At 39.4% G+C, this 23307-nt stretch overlaps 1 protein-coding gene across 1 annotated transcript in view; it reads right to left on the bottom strand.

Moving 5' to 3' along the window:
- The window catches only part of aff2 (AF4/FMR2 family, member 2), a 225209-nt gene that overhangs the window by 34257 nt on the left and 167645 nt on the right, over positions 1 to 23307 (bottom strand). Inside the window, exons 11-13 of the mRNA XM_050043221.1 lie at positions 1610 to 1727; positions 410 to 512; positions 161 to 311 (exon numbers count right to left, since the gene is read on the bottom strand). Of these exons, the coding sequence (XP_049899178.1) occupies positions 161 to 311; positions 410 to 512; positions 1610 to 1727 (372 nt within the window). The remainder of the gene's footprint in view (positions 1 to 160; positions 312 to 409; positions 513 to 1609; positions 1728 to 23307) is intronic.

Genomic DNA, 23307 nt, shown 5'->3' on the forward strand with positions numbered 1-23307 from the left:
TATGGTTAGAGTCACATTTTTGTCAGTTGTTTCCCACAATTTGTTCATCCTTCTGTCAGCGTGTCATTCATTCATTCATTCATTCATTCACTCCACAGATGTCATTTGATAAGTTACTTTGGCAAATTTCCATATTAATTTCTACATGTGTAGCTCCTACCAGAAGGCTCCCCTTGTGTCCTTGTGTTCCACTGTTGGTGCAGCTGGGACAGGGGTGCTGTTGGATACGCAGGGCTTGGTCTTAGCAGCCGTACCCACTCCTGGTGCTTCACTCCCTGGAGAGAAAGTCCCTGGACCCTGGGTGATGGAGCCTGGGTAGAGGGCAGAGGACCATTGGACCAGATTAAATATTCCAGATCAAATCAGATTTTTTTCTCTTCATATGTATGATGTAACTGATGTAACCAACCTGTGCCATGCTCTTGCTGTGGGGGAACAAGGGGTTTGGTTTGAGCTTGGACCTTATTCAACCAGCTGTCCAGCTGCCACTTGTTGGCAGAGGGTGGCTCAGGCTACAGGGGAGAACACAACATTACAGAAATTATAAATATATCAGATGTCACCACCTGCATTTGATTAGGATGGTTTTATCCATAGTGCCACTGCTAAATTTTATTTGATCTGAAAAAAAGGGTAGTTACAGATGTGAACTCCTGTGATGCTTTACAAGGGATTTTGTCTTTAACGTACCATTGCCTATGTGTTAGATGCTTCTACGTGCTTGTCTTTATATTTCTCTGTATGTCTCTCTCTCTCTCTCTCTCTCTGTATGAGCTTATGAAACCAAGTGACGTTGAGCCATTAAAATAATGTGATAAATAATGTTACAATTCATCTCTGTGCAGTCCGAGTTTTATGACTTTCAGAACACCACCCAGAGACTGTGGGAAGAGACCGTTTAATGTATGGTCACAGTCAGGAACACTGTGAAGTAAACAGTGGTGAATCAGGAAGAATAATGAAAGCCAGTGAAAGTGCACATGTCTCTTTATGGAATGTAAACAAAATTGGAGGCACTTGTCAAACCTGGAGACAAACATGGCATTGTCTGTATATTTTACTGCCAGTTGCTGAACGATTGCTTAATGACCGAGATTTCTGGAACAAAAGCTAATGTTATCTCTGCATTAAGTGAAAAAAGGGAAGTAGCAACCACCAAGCATGAACAAAACATAACTCCAGTAATGACTGGCTGTCTCCAATCCAGGGCTAGAAATATGTAGGTGGCAACTGTACTGACTGCTTATTGAACAGTAGAAATTATCTGTAAATTAAGGTTTATAATAGTATGCTAAATGTTTGTCATGTGATGTAACAGTGTGACAGCTGCTTGACAATAAAATCCATACACATGGTAGAAATATTCCAGTATGTTCAGAACAAATGTTTAAACATGTGTCACAACATATGAAACATAATTCTGAATACTGTATTAACATTAGGGATGTTGGAATTTGTTACACAATTGTTTCTCACACAAAACATTATATTTGCTTGTTTCTTCACATGAAAATAAAACAAATTAGTATATTTACCCATTTCATACATTTCATCAATAAACTCATGTTATCCACTGTGTGAGTTGACAGAGTAACACTTGTCATCCTACCTCTGGAGTGTGTGTGCGGGAGGCCTGATTATACTCGCTGTCACTGGAGCTGCTCTCTGATTCGTCTGTGTCCGACTCTGAGCTGCTCTCTGATTCACTGCTGCTCCCTGATGCTCCGCTACAGAAGGAAGGAAGAAACAAAGAAGGAAAGAAAGAGAACCTTTCTGTTAGTTATGCACTATAACATTAAATAAGTCATTCCAACTGTTAGAATCTGTAACATAAGAGAACTTTGGAACTGAATCAACATGTCGCACTGTTACGAAACAGTCATAATTTCACTAGGTCACCGTCACTACTAACAGTATTACATTTACTTTCACACTTAACAGCAGGACCATAGAGAGATACCTACTATTTCCCTTGGTACTTGATATCTTAAATGAACTGCCTGCCACTCTACAGAAAAACAAGATTCAACTATATGCAGATAACGTTTTGATTCATCTTCAAGGATGAGAAATTTACTACAGCAAGCAATTAACCACCTACACTCTCAGAATATACCACCACAATTCACAGAGCACACCATCAACAGGTCTAAATATGCACTACGTACTATTTTGGAACACCCAATGCCAACACCAAGTTGTTCAAACCACACTACTGCTGGTGAAAACCTTTCAGATGAAATTTTTTATCACAACTCAATTTCCCTTTAATTGGTTCCAAAACTTTTACAACTAAATGGAATAACGTAATTTTATAATTTCATTTTTGTGAAGGACTCTACTTTCTTCACTATGATTTAGAAAATTGGTTACAATACCTTGTTATGTGCATCTTATGTTTCCCCCAAAACATTAAAGAGGACCTATTATGCTCATTTTCAGGTTCATACTTGAATTTAGAACATGTTTACATGCTTTAATGGTCAAAAAACACTTCATATGCCTCATACTGTTTGTGGTGAAACACCTGTATCACCCTCTGTCTGAGTTGCTGTTTTAGCACCTTTCACTTTAAGCCCCCCTCATTAAAAAGCCCAGTGTGCTATGGTTGGTCAGTCTTCCGAATCTTGGTGTCTCTGCACCATCATTCCAGCTGTGGCCATGACTAACTGAGTATAGCTGCACTTTTTACAGTGAAAATCACAAATAAAAGCTTTTAAACACAAGCAGACATGTTCCAGCAGGAATAAGATCTGAAATTGGGAAGAAATTAACAACATAAGCAACATGTTTCCCCAACAATAGCATGTAGCTTCATTTATGTAGCAGGCTAGGTTAGGTAATATAAATACTTGCAGTAGCATGCCTGAAGCAGATGAACATATAATGAAATTTGGCACACTGTGGGCTGGATCTACTAAGATCCCAATTTGCGTGTACTAATTTGCATGCACAATCTAGAATTTTGCGTGTGGGGCTGAACCGCGGTTTGTGGGTGATTTACTAAGAGTGATTGCGTAAATGACAACAGGCGCAAACGTGTTGGAGACACCCTATTTAAATGAGGGTTTTGTGTGTTTCATGGTTTGCAGCATGGCGAGTTTGGAGAGAAAGCGCAAAGTAAAATTCGACCCTATGGAATGAGAGGTGTTGGTAGATGAGTCCAATAAACACTTAAATGAGCTGCAGCAAAGAAACCTGACTGTGACCAACAGCCAGGGACTGGAGAGGGAGAAGAGGTGCGCACGGCGGGTGTTCCACCTGCGTAAAAGCATGGCAATATGCTCCAATATGTTATGCAGCATGCAGCAGGTCACTACAATCTAGGCCACTTTTTCTGGCCTGTACAGCAGTGCTCCTTCAGTGCGATCCAAACAATGGAACCTGCTCTTCAGGATTCCAAAGGTGCGCTCCACAATATTACGTGTGCGGATATGGGCCTCGCTGTACCTTATCTCTCCGGCAGTGGTCGGGTTGAGAACAGGTGTCAGGAGGACACCGCATGCTGGAATGACCCAGATGCAAAAAAAAAAAAAGAAAACTTGCAAGGAGTTTTGTCATTGCAGGTATTGCGTGACTCCTTCTCATGGCTGGCTCCAAATCCGCTCTGAGTTCCTCCAACAGTTCCAAAATGGGAATAGGCGATATGTTTTAATGATTGTTTCCTCATTCATTCCAAAAATGTTCACGAGGGTGAAAAATGCGTTCTCTGTGTCTTCCTTCATCGTTTCGATGTTTCCTTCTTGCAACAATAACCGCAGCCATGTGTGCGCAATTACATATACAAACCGTTTGCACCTCCCTTTGACACGTGTTAAATATAGACGCAGTTTCTATGTGCAAAATTGCTTTCAGGATTGATAAATCACTTTGCGTGTGCTAAATTAATATATTTACATTTTCTCCTCCCAGCACACGCACAATTGTGTGTAAACGCCCCATATTGCATATTCATTGCAGCAAACATACTAACTGGATGCAGACACGCTATTTTGCACCTTTGAAAGACGCAACCCTTAGTGCGCACTGTTAGTAAATCAGTTTGTACATTTTTTTGCGTGTGCAATGACTTTGCACACATTTTTATACACGCAAACCTTTAGTAGATCCAGCCCTATGTCATACTGTGGTCAGACTAGAAAGACACTGTAAACACGGGGATGCTCAGAGGAAATTTACTGTAAACACATGATTAGATATTATACTACATTGTTATTTGAAAGTTCGGCCACAATTACGTAAACATCCTTCACTGTAACACTTTATATACAACACAAAATATGGAAATGCATGATAGGTCCCCTCTAAATTTTCAAGACGATTTTTTTCACAGGTACAAATGTCAAATATTACAAATGCTTAAAAAACATTATAATTTCTTAAAATTAATAACTTCAAAATGAACCTTGCATGTGTGGAAGGGAGCGTGTTTTCTTCACTGCTGTTAAATGAGGTCCTGTCATCTTCACTGACTCATCCTGCCAGTTAGTCTCAATCAGTGTCAGGGTTATTTAAGGCACCTGCTGGGACTTCCTCCCTTGCCTCTGTTATGTCTTGTGGCTTTGGTTTCAAGACTGTGGCTTCCCTATGGGTGTAGTTTAAATGAGTTGAAATGTTTGACTGCCATTCCTGTATCGTGGTGCTGAACAAGTATTACTGATGTATTGATGATGAATGTTTGGTGCAGAGTAATGCTTGTACAGTCTCAGTACAGCTGCTGTTTTGGTCGTGTATGCTCTGGTTATATATTTGCTATACTTTGTTTAGCTTTTGCTCATATTTCCATTTGAACCAACTGGTACCCGCTGTGTTGTTTTTGGTGCAAGTTTGTTTATGTCTTCTAAATTAGAAAAGCTGAGTACTGACCTGTTGGGTATACTAGTCATCTTGGGTAATGTCTCTTCACTGCATGTTGTGGTTAAATTTTAAAAAGTATACTTTACAGATCTTACTTATACTTTCATATTAAAGAATTGATTTCCTGCCTCACATAGCAGGGGACCTCACTGTTCTGAATTTCAGCAACTAATCAATTTGTTAGTTCCAAAAATCATTTTTTAATAACACTGTTTTGCGGTTGGTGTATAACACATAGTATCTTACTCCTGCAGTATCTATTGTAATTTCCAGAAGTGAAATTCCTCAGGTGGTGCAGTTGGATGCTCATCTCATCTTTAGTTGGCATATCTTACCTAGACCATCTCCTCTACACTGCAACCCACTGGAACAAAACACACATCCTCACCAAAAACTTAAAGACAACACATTAATCTCATCTGTGGACTTGATTTAGAGGTGTGGAGCGGGAATTCTCTCCATTGTTATCAAAAACAACATCAAGATAATTCCTAATTTACTCCAACTGCCTCAATTAGCAGAACGTATCATCAAACTCTCAAGTAAAACAGAACTCTCCCTAAGCTGTTTAAATTAATCTTTGTTTATCTGTTCTGTTGTGTTTTTGTCTCATTTCACCAATTTAAAAAAAAAAGGATAATTATTGGGGAAGCCAGCCACCCTGTCACTGATTCAATAAGAATGACACCGAATATAATAAACGGCTATTAATAAACGCATAAACACAGTGCTTTGAACCTGTTCAATTGTCTCATCCTCTCTGGTGCTTTGGTTGGCCTCGCGTTCATCCATCCTTCCATGGTGCTTTGAAATGGCCTCCTGGAGGCAACACACCCGCTCGTCCCGACTTACACACACGCGCTCGCACACACACACAGAAATTGCAATTATGTGTAGTTCTCTTTGTGTGTGTGTGTGGAGTGTGCATGTAATTTCAGTTCAAGGCTGCCATCACAGCAGGCACCAATCTGTGTGAGCAGTCAAGCAGCAAATCCATCAACTGTTCCTGAGGCAACACACACACACACACACACACACACACACACACACACACACACACACACACACACACAAACACAGTGACAGATACTGTATGACTGCAGTCTCTGCCCTGTTTTTCTTCTATCATTACTCATCTCTTCTCTTTGTCTCTCCCTCCCTCTCTCTTTCAATTTCAATTAAATTTTCACCTCACTTTGCTCTATTAACGTCACAGTTGAAACAATATTGGCAAAGCGTTGAGTTAATCTCCCTGTATACATGTTTGCGTGTGTGTTTCTTCCCTACGCAGACTCTCCCTCATGCAATCACTGCCAGTTGTGTGTTTGGAAAACATATAAAAGGGGCTTCTGAGGCAGTTTTGAACTGATATAAGAAAGCTAGTTAGATTCTGATTTTACTTAACAATGGCAGTAGCTACAGAGAATAGCAAGATCTTGTCTGTCTGAGTTTTCATTTGGGTTTTCATTGCTGGTGCTGGCTGCTAAATCAGCATCACAATAAAACAAGAAATGTAATCAGATGTACGATTCCCATTAACCAAATCATTGCTCATTACATTCAGTGGGAAAATTTTAATTTCTTTCATGCACATTCTTTCTAAATAACGTGGGGAAGTTACTGGTGCACATACAAAAAAAATGTCAGAATATCGCTGCAGGCAGAGCAAGAAAATACAACAGGAGAGCTAAAGACAAGGCTGTGAGAGTAACATCTGCCACATTAAATACTGATCATCCTTAAACCTGCATTAATGAATTGTTTTTTTTGCCGCTTAGGGGCAACATAACAAGCTGTAAACATGAAATGGACATATCACCTTAAAAGTGGCAAACATGTTTGCAAACCGTTGCCTACTGTATTTACACATCCAGCAGACACAGAGTAACATCGGCATTTATTGTGATTTGTGTTTTCTGGTCACATAATAAATGTTTTTTTGCTCTGTTTTGGTCTCCACCATCTCCTGAGAAAAATATCTGGCTTTTTAGCTGCTAAATGCTTCACTATTTCCACTAGCTAGTTGCTAATTTTGTCCGTCTGTCTGTCTGTCTGGTGTTTGGTGCTGAGCAGAGCTACTGGCCATAAAATCCAAAACAATGAGCTGAAAGATGCTAAAACGCCTCACAGCATTAGGTTATAATTCTCCATGGGACACCTTTCCACTACACAGGGTCATTTGATCTATTGTTAATATATCAATCAGCATCATTTAGCATCATCACTGACAGCTGTAGAGTCATACAATGTACATTTTTGCATGTATAAAACAATACCCTCTGCATTAAATCACTGTTGCCAGAAAGCAGTGTAAATAACATGGATGCTACTTTTTACATTTTATTGTTGGAAATTTGGAGGCTTCTATATCAACTGCACACTGTTGGGCTATTTCACAAGAGGATTGTGTGGCTTTTGCAGCCACTAAATCTGCACACATAAGACACAAAGAATTGAAATTCTCAAAGCACCCGCAACAGGTGAACTGCTCCCTAACCACACTGTCAAGCTAATAGCATCTTGATGCTCCTGTGCTATTTGCTGGTATTTAATATAAGTAATATAAATATATTTGATGCAAAAGTGGCCCTTCTATGCAAATGAGCCTCACTGTAACAAAAAGTCCAGTTCACAATAGTTAGTGCTAATATCCACACACAACATTGTTACAATGAAATTAGTGTCTTTGGAGAGTTAGTGGTGACTGAAGAGCAAAAGTCCGAAGGACTACGTTGTAAAACACCAGCACCTTGTTGGTCAGGATCTGCAGCTTGTGGTGAAATATCATTAGCACAAAATCTGTAAACCCAGAGACGAACCAGACAGCAGTTGCAAGTGATGCAAAATTCACAGCGCTATCAGTGGCTGCAATCCATCCTTTGTGAATTCATCCATCAGTTTGCAGAGAGTAAATGTAGTGCCTAAAATAGTAAATATGGAGTGATTTTGGACACAGCCATTCTCATTAAAAATAATGTTGGGTTTTTCAGAGCCATCTAATGTTCTTGTCTGGCGATACGGTTGTTTTAAAAGTACAGTATCTATTTTCTCCTGGCCTGTAATGTATGTGTTGTGTTCATCAGCAGCTATCACTACCTGAAACACAAACAAGATACAATCTGACAGATTATGTGTTAAGATCAGTGAGCTGTGACGTTTCTTGGATCAGAATTGTCAAACACTGTTTCAGGTTTTTTTTTACAGTGAACAGCCTGTTCATACATGGATTACTGGAAGACTGAGATAGAGATGCCAGACAGATGGCGATAAGAGACATATCCTAGACTCATGTCTAGGTCTGTTTTTAAATGTCCCTTATTGTCTTTAAAGAATCTTCTGATATGTAACTAAAGAGAGCCAAGACAGCAGTGAGTCAGCAGCAGCTCTCATTGCTATTCATGATTCAGTCCAAAAGAGGATACTGACCAGACGGGGGCACAACCACAGCATGTAACACTGTTGTTCATCTCTTTAACTGACAACTTTTGAATGAACACACAGTTGGAGCCAATATTTATGATGTTGTGTTATTGTCAAGAACAGCAGCAGTCACTAAGTACATTTCCATCCACCTTTTTTTTCATTTTCAACTTGCGCACAAACATACCTGAGTGGAAACTCAGATCAAAAAAAGTAAACATTGCAAAAAAAGTTTTCATGCTTGGCTGAATAAAAGCAACATGAAACAAAAAGAAATGGAAACAGATTAGTAAATACATTAAGAAGAACATGATGCATGTGACTTGGGGCCCATACACATGCTGCTTTTTCTGTGCCCTCAAATCCATTTAGCAGACCTATGGAGGACACGCTCAAAAGCGAGAGTGATGTTGTCGATGGGACGTGCAAGTGTTCCCAATTACTGACAGCTGCATCATGAGATAGAAAAAGTTCAACTTTCGGAACCTACACCGCATGTCATGGCATGTGACGAGATACAACCAATCACAGCCAACAGATATCGAGTCTACCTTAAATATGAAGGAGAAGTCATTTTAGTGCAGAGCTACCAAGAGCTCTACCATCTGTCCCAAGGACAATATTTTAATACACACTTTAAACTAAATGCCTGGAAGATGATCAGCTCTGAGTCTGGGATTGTTGGTCACTTAACAACATCACGTGCAACCTGCCTCTGTGGCAGCACAAGAATAGGCTCAGCCTCTGAGCTTGTGTTATAGATGTGGAAGATCCCTTAAACGTCCTCTAAAGTTTCTGCTTCATTGGACACATGAAAAATTTCAGAAGTTGAAAACATCCAATCTGTCTGGAGCAATGAGGAGACTGTGACATTCCTCTACATTAATATATTAAACACAATATTTTCATCATGTTTTGCACAGCATTTTTGTTCATCTGAGGTTTGACTCCCACTCTTTTAATTTTGTCATTTTCCCCTCTCTCTTCCTCTGCAATGGTTTCAGGGCAGCCGGCTAGAGAATTAGCAACTGTTTATCTTGAGGCAGCCATCTTCTAATATTCATAAACAGAAGTGGATGGAAAAGCGCATTAACACATTATTTGGCCATTTTTGCAGAGACTTTGATAAAATTTGTGCTAATTCAAACGGAGAAACATTCTATTACATCTGGATATCTCCTATGGTAACTCCACATGGCTTTATTTTGATACCAACATGCCTTAACCAGAATTTTTAGAAACACTGTCTCAGAACTTTGTGTCTGTTTACTTACAATTACTACGAAATCACTTAGCATTACTATTTAATTCCCCAAAATAAGGTTCTAGATGTGGTTTCAAAGCCCACTGTCCAGCACAAAAGTCTGGTGAACCACTGAATCCTGGTGGAAAAATGACCAGGACTGAAAATACTGAAAAATCTCCCAAGGTTACAAAAGCCTCAAAGATTAAAAAAAAAAAAAAAAAATACAACTATGGCTCCAGATATAAATGTTCAAAGTGTGAGTGGTGACTTATTTACTAAAAACAAACTAGCACTTATTTTTATTGGAGAATAATAATCATGTGGGGCTCTCCTCCTCTAAACCCAGATTGATAGGAGAATGATGTGCAGCCAGTCTAGACAGTGCATCACAGATACAGTCCAACTGCTTCTCATTGTGCCACAAAAAATAATACCATTTGGTGGGTGCTTTTGATGAGCGCCTACATTTTAACTCTGGGAAACAAATCACTTCCCCTGGTGGGCCAGCCCACATTGTCAATATGACATTTGGCAAGAAATCAAGGTGAGAACAAACATTAACAGAGTGTCTGTTTTGTAGAAGTGTGCTGTTCTCATTTGTCATTAGAGCTTGAAATGCTGGATAAGATTCCTTGGCTTTGTCATGAATGATCCCTGAAGCAGTGCACAGGAGAATGTATGATTTAAGTCTGCTGCAGGTCATTCGTTATTCGCTGTCTCATATTTACAACATGAAATGTCTCTTTCCCATGATGGGGGAAACCAATGGGTTGTACATGCTATATAAAATGGTGTGTGGCACATTTAATAAATCTGATGCTGGTCTTTTTATTGCGTTTTCATTTGCCAAAAGATAAAACTGACTGGAAGCATGAGACGGGTCTATATTTCCCACACTGATATGTTTGTGTTTTTTGTATAAATGGCACCGTGTGAAGTTAAAGGAAAGCGTGAGTGTCTTCTCCTCTCAATGGGATTTTCAGATGAGTGCTCTCTAGCCTATTTTATTCTGGCAACACAAACAGTATGTGCTGGAGGAACAAGATGAAAGGAGATGAATATGTGTGTGAAAGCATTACATCTGGCTCACTTTCCTCTTTTTTTTTTCCTCAGGAATCAGCCATCAGCCGTCGAAAATAATTTAATGCTGTAGTCGGTGCCAAATTAAAATGCAGTGCCAGCTGGTGCAAACTGACAGACCGGGTTTTTACTGGACATTTTAGATACTTTTCTGTGGAGTTTGTTGAAGTTCAGACAAATAAGCTTAACTCAGGAGCATCACTGCGGGCTGCAGGGGTGATGTGGGTGCTGCAGCCTCAAAAATGTATTTATCCAACAACAATTAATTAAATTACTGAAAATTCATTAAGATTCATTGGAAAACCTAATGAATAAGACAATTTGTGTCATGCTATACACATGACATGACAGGATGTTACCTGGCTGTCAGCTACATGTCCTTCCTGGGTGCTGTAGCAACACTGAAATATGCCGTTACCACGAACAGCCTATAGAGCTATTCTGCTAAATTCTATGTACGCAGTGTGCATTCAGCAGCTCTATACATCCTTTATGTCCAGGTCCAGGCTATTCTCATGCGCTTTGTATGTTTTCCTATGAAAAGTGATGCACCAAAATTCACTCATATCCCATGTTATCATGAGCCAACAATTTGTGTATAACTCACGTACTGTGGAAGGCTGCAATCACGTAAACAATGTGCTGATGAGAGAAAAGAACGTAGCGGTGCCCAGCGGACATTCTGGACATTCTCCCAGGAGGTCAGTGTTCGGAACCGTGTGAACTTTGAGTGAACTCTAACTCATTTTAAGGTACATCTTCACCATGATTCTTTTCTCTTCACCTAACCTCCATAACTTTACAATAATTACTTAAATTTATAATAATATAATAAGGATGTCATTTGTGGGGCGTTAATTTGTAGGATAACATGCAAACCGTTGACTGAAGATACATTACCAAGTTAACAACATAATATGCTACACACTCTGAAATGGTCTTAACAATATACAATGATGTCACACCATAAAGGCCTTACGCAGTAAGTGTTGGGTAATTACACTGCAAGTCGTGGGCTGTATTATAAAGTGTTAATCTTTTCGGTCCCTCTCTGTGAAGCACTGCACCTGTAAAAGTACATATTAATTTTATACACATTTCATGAAAGTCTTTCCAGAGAGGGGCCAAAAAAATGTAATCATGCAACCTCTGGTTCATAGAAAAACAGATTTGGGTTGAGTTTTACTGGCTCAGGCCAACAACACAAAAAGGTATAAGGCTGCCATGACACATTGTTTACCTTTGCCATAGTGAGATCAATCAATCAATCAAAACAACTGTTAATTTTCCTTCAGTGTTCATAGTTAGGGAGGTTTTCAGTGAGAGCCAAATTATCACAGATCTCCTCCTCTCCAAAAAAACAACAAACCCAGTATTTTAAACCCGTAAAAACACTGAATAAAGCTGCTTCACATTAGAAATCGGACTTTCTCCGATGCTGTTCAGCATAGCAGGAGCTGGAGCTGAGCTTCCACAAATGTTTGTTCAGCTTGTTTCTCTGATAACTTAAGATCCAGATGTCCCATGATGTAAGAGCCTTCATCCTGTTGAAAAATATATTTAAAAATGACCAAGATCTTGTGTATTGTAAGTGTATCATAAAACTGTGGGTTAAAAGTGGATAAAAAGTCAATTCATGATAGCTTTTGGCAGACAGCCACAACCCTGACGCATGTGCAGAGGGGATAAAATGCCATTGACAAGCAACGGCAACCAAATGACACGGACCTTGTCCTTGATTAAAATTAGACACTTCTCTCGGTTTGAACATTGTTGGAAACATTTGGGATCATGTAAATACCAAGAAATATACTATCAGAGGACAGAATATACTATAACATTGGTGTATGTGCAGTACTGAGTTTGTGAAAGATATTGTGCTATTGTCTGTTATCGTTCAATTTATGTGGGATACTATAGTTTTTTATCCACAAAGCAAAGTTTCACCCATCTCTTAACAGGTTTTCTTTCTTTAAGTAAACTTTTGAAAAGTTTTATTTCCACCTCAGCTCTCATTATCAGCCAAATATTCTTGATATCTTTTGTTTGCCATATTATCTGACATTTTCTGTTTCACATATCTATAATTTCTTTTTAGCTCTATGTAACAATGCATAACATAAACAACTAAGGATGACACACATGACACGAACAGTATATAAACACACTATTAAAGACAGATTCCTCTTTAGTGTTTCATACAGGTGTCTTTCTGCCTTTGCTATATCTTATACATCAATACAGGTCTTCTGCTTATTTAGGATGCCAAGCCTTCACTCTCTATTTTCTGTGTGTATGCCTGTGTCAATGTTGCATAAGTAACACAGATAAGACTTACAAAATAGCCTTTGTTAGATCTTCAGGCTCCAGCGGAGGCTTTGGTGTCTGGCTGTTTATTTGTGTGATAAAATCACAAGCACAGCAGGGGGAAATGAAAGCCTTACAGCCTTGACAAAATGATCTGTTGGTTTGATATGTCCAGCGGGCCTCACAAGATCCACACGACACCCACATACTTACAAGGCTACAGCTAAGCTAGGAGCTACGCTTTGGTATACAGTGACTTACAAATCTGCCGCTATTCATGCTTGGTGCCATTGACAAGGTCAAGTGGAAAACTGGCTGTAAGCAAATAAATGCCTTTTTAAAGCACACCTGAGAGTTACCTGTAAAGGACTGTTGTGTGGATGCAGGTCAGTTCACTCATGTTATCAGTAAAAGGGAATGGCCTGAAAGTAAGAGTAGTCATTCTCAATACTCTAAGGCTGTGTTCAGACAGTCAACACTACTGAATGAATAAACAATCATTCTCATTAATTTCAATGAGTGTAGATACAAACTTCTGCCACAAGCTGACGCAACATTATTTTCATTGGCCAATCAAATACTTGCAACCACAGTGTAAGATTACTTTGAATGGTGTATTTCTGCTTTACCCCATGATTATCACAACAGGATCAAATGACTGTCTCTGTGATAACTGTCAATAAATTCCTGTCTCATTACATTATAAAGTGCTGTGGAGTGATGTATAACTAAGACTAGAAACTCTGTCTCATATTTCATTGTCTCACCATCACCTGAAACAACATTCAGTCAGAAACATAGCCTCTTGCAATTTCATATAACACAGTGCTATTTTCAGTCTGAATGCCCAATAATACATTAGCTGACTAATTGAAATTAAACTATTGATATCTGGCTTGACTAGTCTGCTAACCAACAAGCAGCAATTTAGCAGAGCAACCAGGATTACAGTTCCTCCCCTGGCATCGATTAAATGAAATATATATTTAGTAGTATTTTCCATGAAAAATCCCCTTTTATGCCCTAAAATGGCTTACATGTAACTCTACACCTTTGTATACACATAACAGATGACGTCCCCCCCAAATGCATGAGAGAGGGAAATTCATGTTTCATATCCACCATACAGCTGCTGGATTGGGAGTTAATACTGAAAATGCGAAAGTAACACCTGCAATACTTCTGTAATTTTTTTTAGGTCCATTGGCAGAACCCGACCTGAACCCTGGTTAGTCACCTCCAACGTCTGACTGAAGAGTTTGCCATTGCACACTTGCCTCATTTAATATGTGCAGATCTATGAATATGCAAATTAGTTGGCATCTCTATCTCCATCTCTATCTTTTACACTTAGCGCATATTTCTCCTCATGGCACTGTCCCAGACTGTAGGGGGCAGTGTATCAAAAAGTCGTGTCTACAGCATGGTTCTCCACCCATCCACTTACATGTAGTTAGAAAATGTTGGCTGTGCAGGGACAGCCAAAAACCCTTTGCACGTCACTTTGGCCATATGGACTCTCATGACCTTCGCAGATGTGTCAAGCATAAATCAAGCATCATTCGTTCACAATATGTCTTGGAGCATAGAAAAACACTATATGGACATGTTAACAAGGTTAAAAACTTTTCATCAGGGGGCGTCGGTGGCTTAGTGGTAGAGCAGGCGCCCCATGTACAAGGCTGTTGCCACAGCAGCCTGGGTTCAAGTGCAGCCTGTGGTGCTTTGCTGCATGTCATCCCCTCTCTCTCTCCCCCTTTCACACTTAACTGTCCTGTCCATTAAAGGCAAAAAAACCCTTTTCATCGGGGGAGGTCTTTTTTACTCATCCACACAAGTTGAAAGGTGAGTTAAACTACATTTCCTGCTCCTTCCACTCAGCCCCATCACATCAGTCATCATAACAAGTACATGTACAATGAACATCGTTCCTTACTTGAGGCAAAGGTTGAATCTGCATTTTTGCATATATGTTACGTTACTAAAGTGTATGACTGAATGATGAACTGACTTAAATTTAGACCCTGTCTAATGTTATTTCTTACATGACAGTAAAATGGCTGTCAATCCATTTGGGAGACATAGCAGGTTACAACCCTGTGTGTTGTATTTTGTTGGTAGTGAGGTCCTCCACTTTTGGCTTATATTTAGGAATTGTACTTTTGGGATGCCACTTCTAAGTTCACTGTGGTTTTCCTCAAGCTGTCCTTTTGTCAGATTTGAACTGTTCTGCTTCTGAGACTTTTGTACCAAACATGATGTAAGAGCTCCAGTACTATGCTATCGATCTGCTACTGGTTTATCACGACACTGACTTGCTCTTTATCTCACACAATGTTTACCCTCTGCTTTGCTCTTCTTCGAAGACTTCACCTGTCTGTTTGGTCGCCTGGGACAGGATGTCAGGACCATTTTCTGTCTTTAAACTGACATACTGCATGTTCAACCTTGATATTAGAAAATTTCTTGTTCACCACCTGTATCTATTGATTGCGTCCTGAAGGCTCTTGCCTCCCTTATGAACTCCTCAACCTCCACCATCCTTGTTGTTGAGGAAGAATTTCATGAAGTTTAAGACTGGCTGGACACTATACTGTATATTTGATAGGTTTTTAGAAATACATTAACAGCATAGTGAAAACATATTTTACACTTGGCTGGAGATCAGATTACAGGTTAAAGTACCTTGACCTACTCAACAGTAATGCAGTAACACAGCCCAGCAGGGACACTTAGGTTTCTTTCTTCATTGAGTATTTGATGCAGTAGCTTTAAAAAGGACATACTATGCTCATTTTCAGGTTCATACTTGTATTTAAGGTTTCAACTAGAACATGTTAACATGCTTGAATGTTCAAAAACCCCTTTATTTTCCTCCTACTGTCTCTGCTGAACACCTGAATTTACTGCTGTCTGAGACACTGTTTAGCACCTGTCTCTTTAAGCCCTCCTCCTAAAAAAAAACCCTCTGCTCTGATTGGACATATTTAGGCAGTATGCAATATTGTCCAGATATTGAGAGCCTGGATCTATTAATCATTATTTATTCACACTGTACAGTCCCATCCTCATACATGAGTTCAGAAAACGAGCAGATATTAGCATCCTTTAATCAGTTTTCCTCCATGTGCTCTTTTTTTGCTCTGATTGGACAACATTTATGGGTCCTCTGTATCATCACTATCGGCTTCACTGCACTGTCATTTCAGCTGTACAATGACTGTAAAGAAGTACTGTGGCACTTTCTACTGTGAACTATCACCAATAAAAGCTTCTAACCACAACAGGACATGTTCCAGCACGAATATGATCCAAAATCAGGGTGAAAATCAACGACCAAGTTCAGATGTTTCCTCGGTGTTAGCATGTAGCTACAATTAGCGGTGTATGTAATGTTAACACTTACAGTAGTGTGCCTGTAGCAGATGACCATATAAAAAAACAGTCAGGATCTTTCTTCAGCTTGTCTTGAAAGTAGAATAAAATGTTGGAAACAGAGTTTCAGAACGGTCTGAAGCTTTAGGTTTTTGTTCACAGGGATTACCTATACATATGTTAACCTCATTATTTGAAACTTTGGGGGGAAAAAAAGCATAAAACATTCCATTCAATATAACATACTAACATACATACAGGGGCCGTAGGTCATGTTCTCCAAAATCTGGTACAGATGATGCACTTTTTTTTAGGTACTAGTGTCATCTGAGTAAAATATGTCGTTTCCTCTTCCTCGTACTCCTGATGAAGGAAAATCCTCATTCGGGCCGCTGTGTTCAGTCTCTGTGATCAGCAATGACCTGATGCTCAATTCTGAGATTGTTCTGTAAATATTTTTCTAATAAATAATATTACAACTTCTGATCAACCCATATCAGTTTAAGGTTTAAATTACATTTCCGTGTTAGGTCCCACCCATTTCAGGTAAAAACTCCACCCATGTTTGGTTAAACTCCGCCCATAAAGATACAGATGATTTAGCTGGTTGAACAGATACAAATACAGATAGTGGTGTACTTGCTCATCCCTATAATTGACATTAAGTTTAATTCCTCAGTTACAAAAATACTACTTATGTTGGGATTAAGGCAAACTCTGATATTTGCAAGAAAAATTATCTAAAAAAATGGTTGGTTATAGACAAAAACTAATAGAATACAAAGCTCCTTTTACACTGCCTGTTCAAGGCGGGAATAACGCGCTTTTATGCCACCTCACCATTCTGTATAAAAGGTATGATCACAGAATGGAGGGAGAGAGTTGTCTCGCCTCTGAGATTGGAACTAAGGTAGTAACAGTGCTGAAATAATGTCTGCATAGCTGGAGTTAAATAGTAGCTGTCAGCATTTAGCGGATAACTCAAAGAAGAAGACCAGTGGCCCAAAATGTTCGCAAATTGGGAAAACAATAATGTCCAGAAGCTCCTCACCCTCTGAGCAGAAGATGAGATCAGTCGCCATACGACAAGGACGGTAAATGATTGTTATTGCCATGTTAATCCTGTTGATGTGTATGTTATGTGTCACACCAAAGGCCTACACTGTTGTGTTACATGTCACGCCCATGGTCACACTTCTCTTGATTCCATGATGCCTGCATGCTGTCTAAAATCACACATTGGTGCAACGTCATGCCGCCATTATTTGGTTCTGTGTAAAAATACAAAGGAGGCATAAAGGGACTTTGTAGCGGCCCTATAGTGCGATCTCTGTGTAAAAAGGGTGACAGTGAGTTAGTATTCTCAGCCAGAATTACATACTTGGCAGGGAAGAGAAGACTTTGAACCAACATTTAGACCATTATGCAGGACAATGAAATATTGCAGAAAATAGAATACCTAGGGAGTTAAATGAATGAATGAAATATCAATATTCATATAATCATACAAAGTTTGGTTGGTTAGTAAAAAATGAATTAGGTGGGTGGGGTTGTACTCAGGGACCTCATGACCTCAGTATTTCTAAAATCTTGGCTACGGCCCTGCATATATGAATGTTTGATTGTACTCTTCTGTCAGAGCAATCAGTGATATTAATGTTGGCAGATATCACTGGTTATGCAGTGTAAACATGTATTTACTTTTGTGACTTGTATTTAGGCAGTATGCAATATTGTCCAGATATTGAGAGCCTGGATCTATTAATCATTATTTATTCACACTGTACAGTCCCATCCTCATACATGAGTTCAGAAAACGAGCAGATATTAGCATCCTTTAATCAGTTTTCCTCCATGTGCTCTTTTAAACCCTCCGGGGTCCATCTGTGTTACACTGTACGGCTCAGTTTGGACTGTGTCACCATTAATTAACCAGCAGGAACTGAACATAAGGAGGACAATCAACAGACAATAGACAGTTACAGCTTTTATTTCTCCTCCCAATCGCCTCTGCTGGAAAACTGAATTGATCAACCTCTGAAAACAATGGAGCGCATGGCTTTGAGCCAGACAGGCCACGGCTCAGATAAACTGCAGCCAGCAGAGACAAGATGTAACAGAGTGTGAAGCAGGAGGATCATGCTGAAAACAGGTAAATATAGCTTCTTAAAATGACTGAAGACCTGAGTGAAAATATGTAGAATTATAACGGTATTACAGGGCTGTGAAGTGAAGATGTGGAGGCCATCTGGGCTCAGTTCATCTGTCATCTTATCATCTGCCTTCAGCTCGCTGGTTCTGCCCTCAACTTGGCAGGGCTTCCCACTGCACAGCTGGCTTTACAATCTCTCTCTGTCTCTCTCTCAATCACTCGCACTCTCGTGTGTGTGTACACTCAAGCATGTGTGTGCGTGTGTTTGCATGCATACTTGCTTGTGTGCTTGTTTGTCTGACTCGAGGGTGCATGTAAACCTATGATATGTGAAGCCTTTTGAGAGGATTTATGAAATTATTGCAGTTACTCTTTTGCAGTCTACCAGATATATACGGAGCCTTTTGACTCACTAAACAGGCACTGGTGCAGAGGTGCAGGAATACCATTTATTTTGAAGGGCATTATACATCTCTGTAAAATTCTGTGTGGATTTAGCAAAAACTTTTATTTTGAAAAGTAGAGATTATCACCCATGGGAAGGACTGAGACTATTTATCCAATGACACACACCTGGGCCCGTCTGATACCTCTGTATTTGATGATGAGCCAATTTGGGCTTGAAAGGTGGTACTTTTTCCGAATGGAATAAAGTCACAATCTTCCCATAGGGAGTTTTCTACAGTGTTGTCAGACTTTGAGAAGCAGAAATACAGTCCAACAGTTTTCCAGTGTTAGTTTTCCTTTTATTACCTATATTTTCAAAAATATGATGCTAATATATCATTATGGGAGCAAATATGTTTTAATGTACTGTGAAACAAAACTGATTATTTTATATTCTATCAGGATGTACAGCACTTGTATGTGTTGCCCTTCTGCTTGCTTTATTTCCTCCTTTTGTTCTGGACTTTTCCCTGGGGCTTTGTTTAGTTTGGGTGTTTTTACTCTGTATGTGATGATAAGTTGCTTTAAACAACTTTAAAGGGACAGTTCACCACAAAATCAAGAACACATATTTTTCCTCTTACCTGTAGTGCTATTTATAAATCTAGATTGTTTTGATGTTGGTTGCTGAGTGTTGGAGATATTGGCCATAGAGATGTCTGCCTTCTCTCCAATATAATGAAACTAGATGGCACTCAGCTTGTGGTGCTCAAAACATCAAAAACATACATGTGAAAAACTCAACAGCCATGTCTCTTTCCAGAAATTAGAACCTGGTTATTTAAGATAATGCACAGACCCTGTTGCATGAAAGTATTTAGTGACCTGTATATAGCATTGAAGGTGGGACCCAATTCATTCCTATTACAGTTGCTCAGTGGCTCATGAAGCCCAAAAAGCTCTATTTCCACTATGCAAAGTTACAAAGATGATCGCTGCTGCTTCTGCATCAATTGGCCCATAAAGCAAGCATACTAGATACTTCTGCCATCCGAGACTGCTTATTCTGGTTAAGTGCTCCGCTAACTTGAATGGAGATAAAATGATGTAATCTTATGTTTCTTCTCGGTTTACCAAATATTATTGGAATCAATGGATTAAATCCTGATAGTGAAAAAGTCCATTTGCGGGGTGATGCTCAAAACTGTCTTTTTGGGCCAAGTGGTATCACATGACGGACCTTGGAGTTAGAACTCCACTGTTTGGCCACTATGAAAATTGGCTTTTAAGTCCAGCACATTTTGGGTGGGCCTGCCTTGTTGTGAGCAGTTTGATGTAGGAACTGTTTTCTTTCTACTAAACTACAGCAACCAACTGTATCATCGTGCAGAAGGAAGTGTGCATCTACTAACAGACAAGAGGCCCATGCTTATGAAATCCCCAAATGTAAACATTAACGGCGTCCTCCCTGGCAGAGCTGCAATATTAGCTAGCTCAGTGGTGCTAGGTGAACTAGCAGTAGACCCATGCTTCCTTCTACACGGAGGTATCAATGGAAGGTGTAAGTTCAGTAAAAAGAAAACAGTCCCTACATCAAACTGCTCACAACAAGGTCTGTGTATTATCTTGAGTAACCAGGTCATAATTTCTGTTTCTAATTTTTGCAGTTTTTCAAATGCATTTTTTGGCACGTTGAGCACCACAAGCTGAGTGCTATCTAGTTCCATTATATTGGAGAGGAGGCAGACATTGCTACAGCTGATATCTCCAACACTCAGCAACTCACGCTACAGCTATTCATTTTCATGCTTAAGTCTTTCGATTAGAAGAGAACTTTATTGAGAAATAGGGCGCATAGCTATCAAAGCTAGAGTGTGTGCTAGCTGGCATTAAGCATTTTGTGACTGTCTTCATGATATTACACAGGCAGAGAGAGCATTTATAAAAGAAAGACTTATAAAAGAAAGACCCTGAGGAGGCTTTGTTTCACTACAATTGCAGTGTTTTCTCATCCTCTCATCACTCAGAACAAATCGTCTTACACTGTACTGCCCAATTAGTTAAACATACAGTACTAACACTGTCTGTCTATATCAGGCAAAATCACATTATTTGTTGTAGATGGTTCATTGTGTGTAATAAATTATGAATTTCAAGCCTGAAAAATAAAACCTTTTCACCTTTTTATGAGCACAGTTGCTGATGTGTTATATTCAGCAGTGTGTGCATGTGTGTCTGTGTATTTGTGTGTGTGTGTGTGTTTGCCTGGGGCAGTACTGTGGGGAAGGCTATAATAGGTTTCCATTCCTACATATGTAGTGTAATGCTCCCTGTCAGCTGCAGGAGTGACAGTGTTTGAAGAAGTGCATCACATCTGAACTCATGTCACACTTGATGCACCTGACTGGCAGAGTGCATCCATGCTGCTTAACCTGTCTGTGTTTTTAACCTGTAGACATGTTTGTATTAGTGACCATGATTCTAAGCACATTCATTTCTTATGAGTTGTAATACAGTAGAAATAAAATGAAATGACTGCTGTCTTTTTCAGCAGGTTCCTGCAGTTACATCATTTTAGATAATAACTGATTAACGTGTAAATGCACTGTATGCATGGCTCTCGTAACACTGGTAAGTTAATACTTTATTTTGTGTTTGTATCTTTTTGACATTTTTCCCATGAACCCTTGCTGTTTTAGGGTTATTACCACCACCTGCTTGGAAGAGGACTGAGACTGCATTTTCTTTCCTTACCCTGGGATACCTGATTTCTAAACGCATCAATCTCACCAGGCCAAACAAACCTTATTACAGTAGTAAACACTTGAGTGTAAAAAAAAAAAAAAAAAACACAAAACAAAAAAACCTTGAAAATGGAACCTTAAAGGTTAGAAACATTTTTTGAGGTATTTATATTATTCTGTAGCTTTCAATAAGTGTTCCTTATGTATTCATGTGTATAACATTCACATTTTGGTTGAAGTGTGTATGTTTGAGTGTCAAAATGCTATTTTCCAATGCCCCCCTAAAAACATTTTCCCCACATGAGCTGAGGAAGGTTTCTGCATGATGACATTGCAACAATAAACCCCCCAGTTCACCTTATGTGCCTCTTTGTGACTGAGCCAAGCCTCCTTTGAGAATTGTGTGTAATCGATCTTATGCACCCAGAAGTTTGGAGAAGCAGACAGGCATACTGGCAAGAAAGTAAAGCACTATACTGCTGTGGCACCACATTAGTTTGGGTCCGAAAGTCATGCAATAAAGGAATTCATTTTTTTTTTTTTTGTCTGTGTGTGTGATCACTTCACATGTCAGTATTTTTTTTTTGAACTGGTGTTTTTGTTATTAGTACTCTTATACAGAAAGTGAATATTATGCGTCAAAAAAGCAACATCATTTTCTTTGGTAACAAGGTTGATTTTTCTGAGCTTTCCCACCATGAATAAAGGCATCAACTGATCATGTTGAACCTATAAAACAATGTCCTTCTCCCTAGCCCTTCATAAAAAAAGCCTTAGACCAGGGGTGGCCAAACTTATTTGATTGTGGGCCATATACAGAAAAATGTAAAGAGACACGGGCCAAACAACAGTAAAGGCATAGTTTCATAACCAGTTACACGGCAAGAAAATCAGAGTTTCTAGACCAGAAAAGCCCAGCTGCCATAGAAAATTAATTTTCTAAACTACTAAACAAAACTAAACTACCACGCATCACTACTAAAAGGTTTATCATTTGACATTACAGAAGTTTATTGGCGTGTACACATATTACAAAAATTATTTGTATGTCTTCAGTCTTTTCCGGTCTGCTGCCATGTTTACTGAGGTAAATATTTTTTATTGACTAGTGTTCAATCATTGTAGGTGAAGTAATAATATCCTTTAAGGAGTATAGTGGCAGGGCTTGCTTGTAGTTGTTAAGTTGACAGTAACATCAAGTTTAATTTTGGCTGTGCAATGTACAAACAGTGCACTTTATTAGAAATATGCTAAAGCCATATTCTAGTTTATTTTAAAGAACTCGCCACGGGCCATTTAAAAATTAGCCCGTAGTTTGGCCACCCTACCTAAGACATATAACTAGGGCTGGGTGGTATACCGGTTCGTACCGAAAACCGGTGTTTATTTTCGTTATGATATGAATTTTTCATATACCGCAATACCGGTGAATAGCCCAAACAACCTCCGGAACATGCGCGGCGGGAAAGTGTTTCAGCAGGGACCCATTTCACCGCTGCACACCACAGGCACGCTTGAGCGGGTGAGAGTGAGAGCATATAGAAAAGTTTAGAGGCGAGAATGGCTGCCGGAGAGAGTCCTGAAACTGAACTGTACACGATGACCCAGAAGAACTCATACCACAAAGAGCAGTGTTTCCCCTATATGCAACTAGCAGCAGCGCACCGACATTTACAATTCTCCTCTGCTCTCTGTATCGTGCACAGCAGAATTTCGCCCTGATGCGCGCACACACCCAC

The sequence above is a fragment of the Epinephelus moara genome, chromosome 4, assembly GCF_006386435.1.
Source record: "Epinephelus moara isolate mb chromosome 4, YSFRI_EMoa_1.0, whole genome shotgun sequence".
NCBI lineage: Eukaryota > Metazoa > Chordata > Actinopteri > Perciformes > Serranidae > Epinephelus > Epinephelus moara.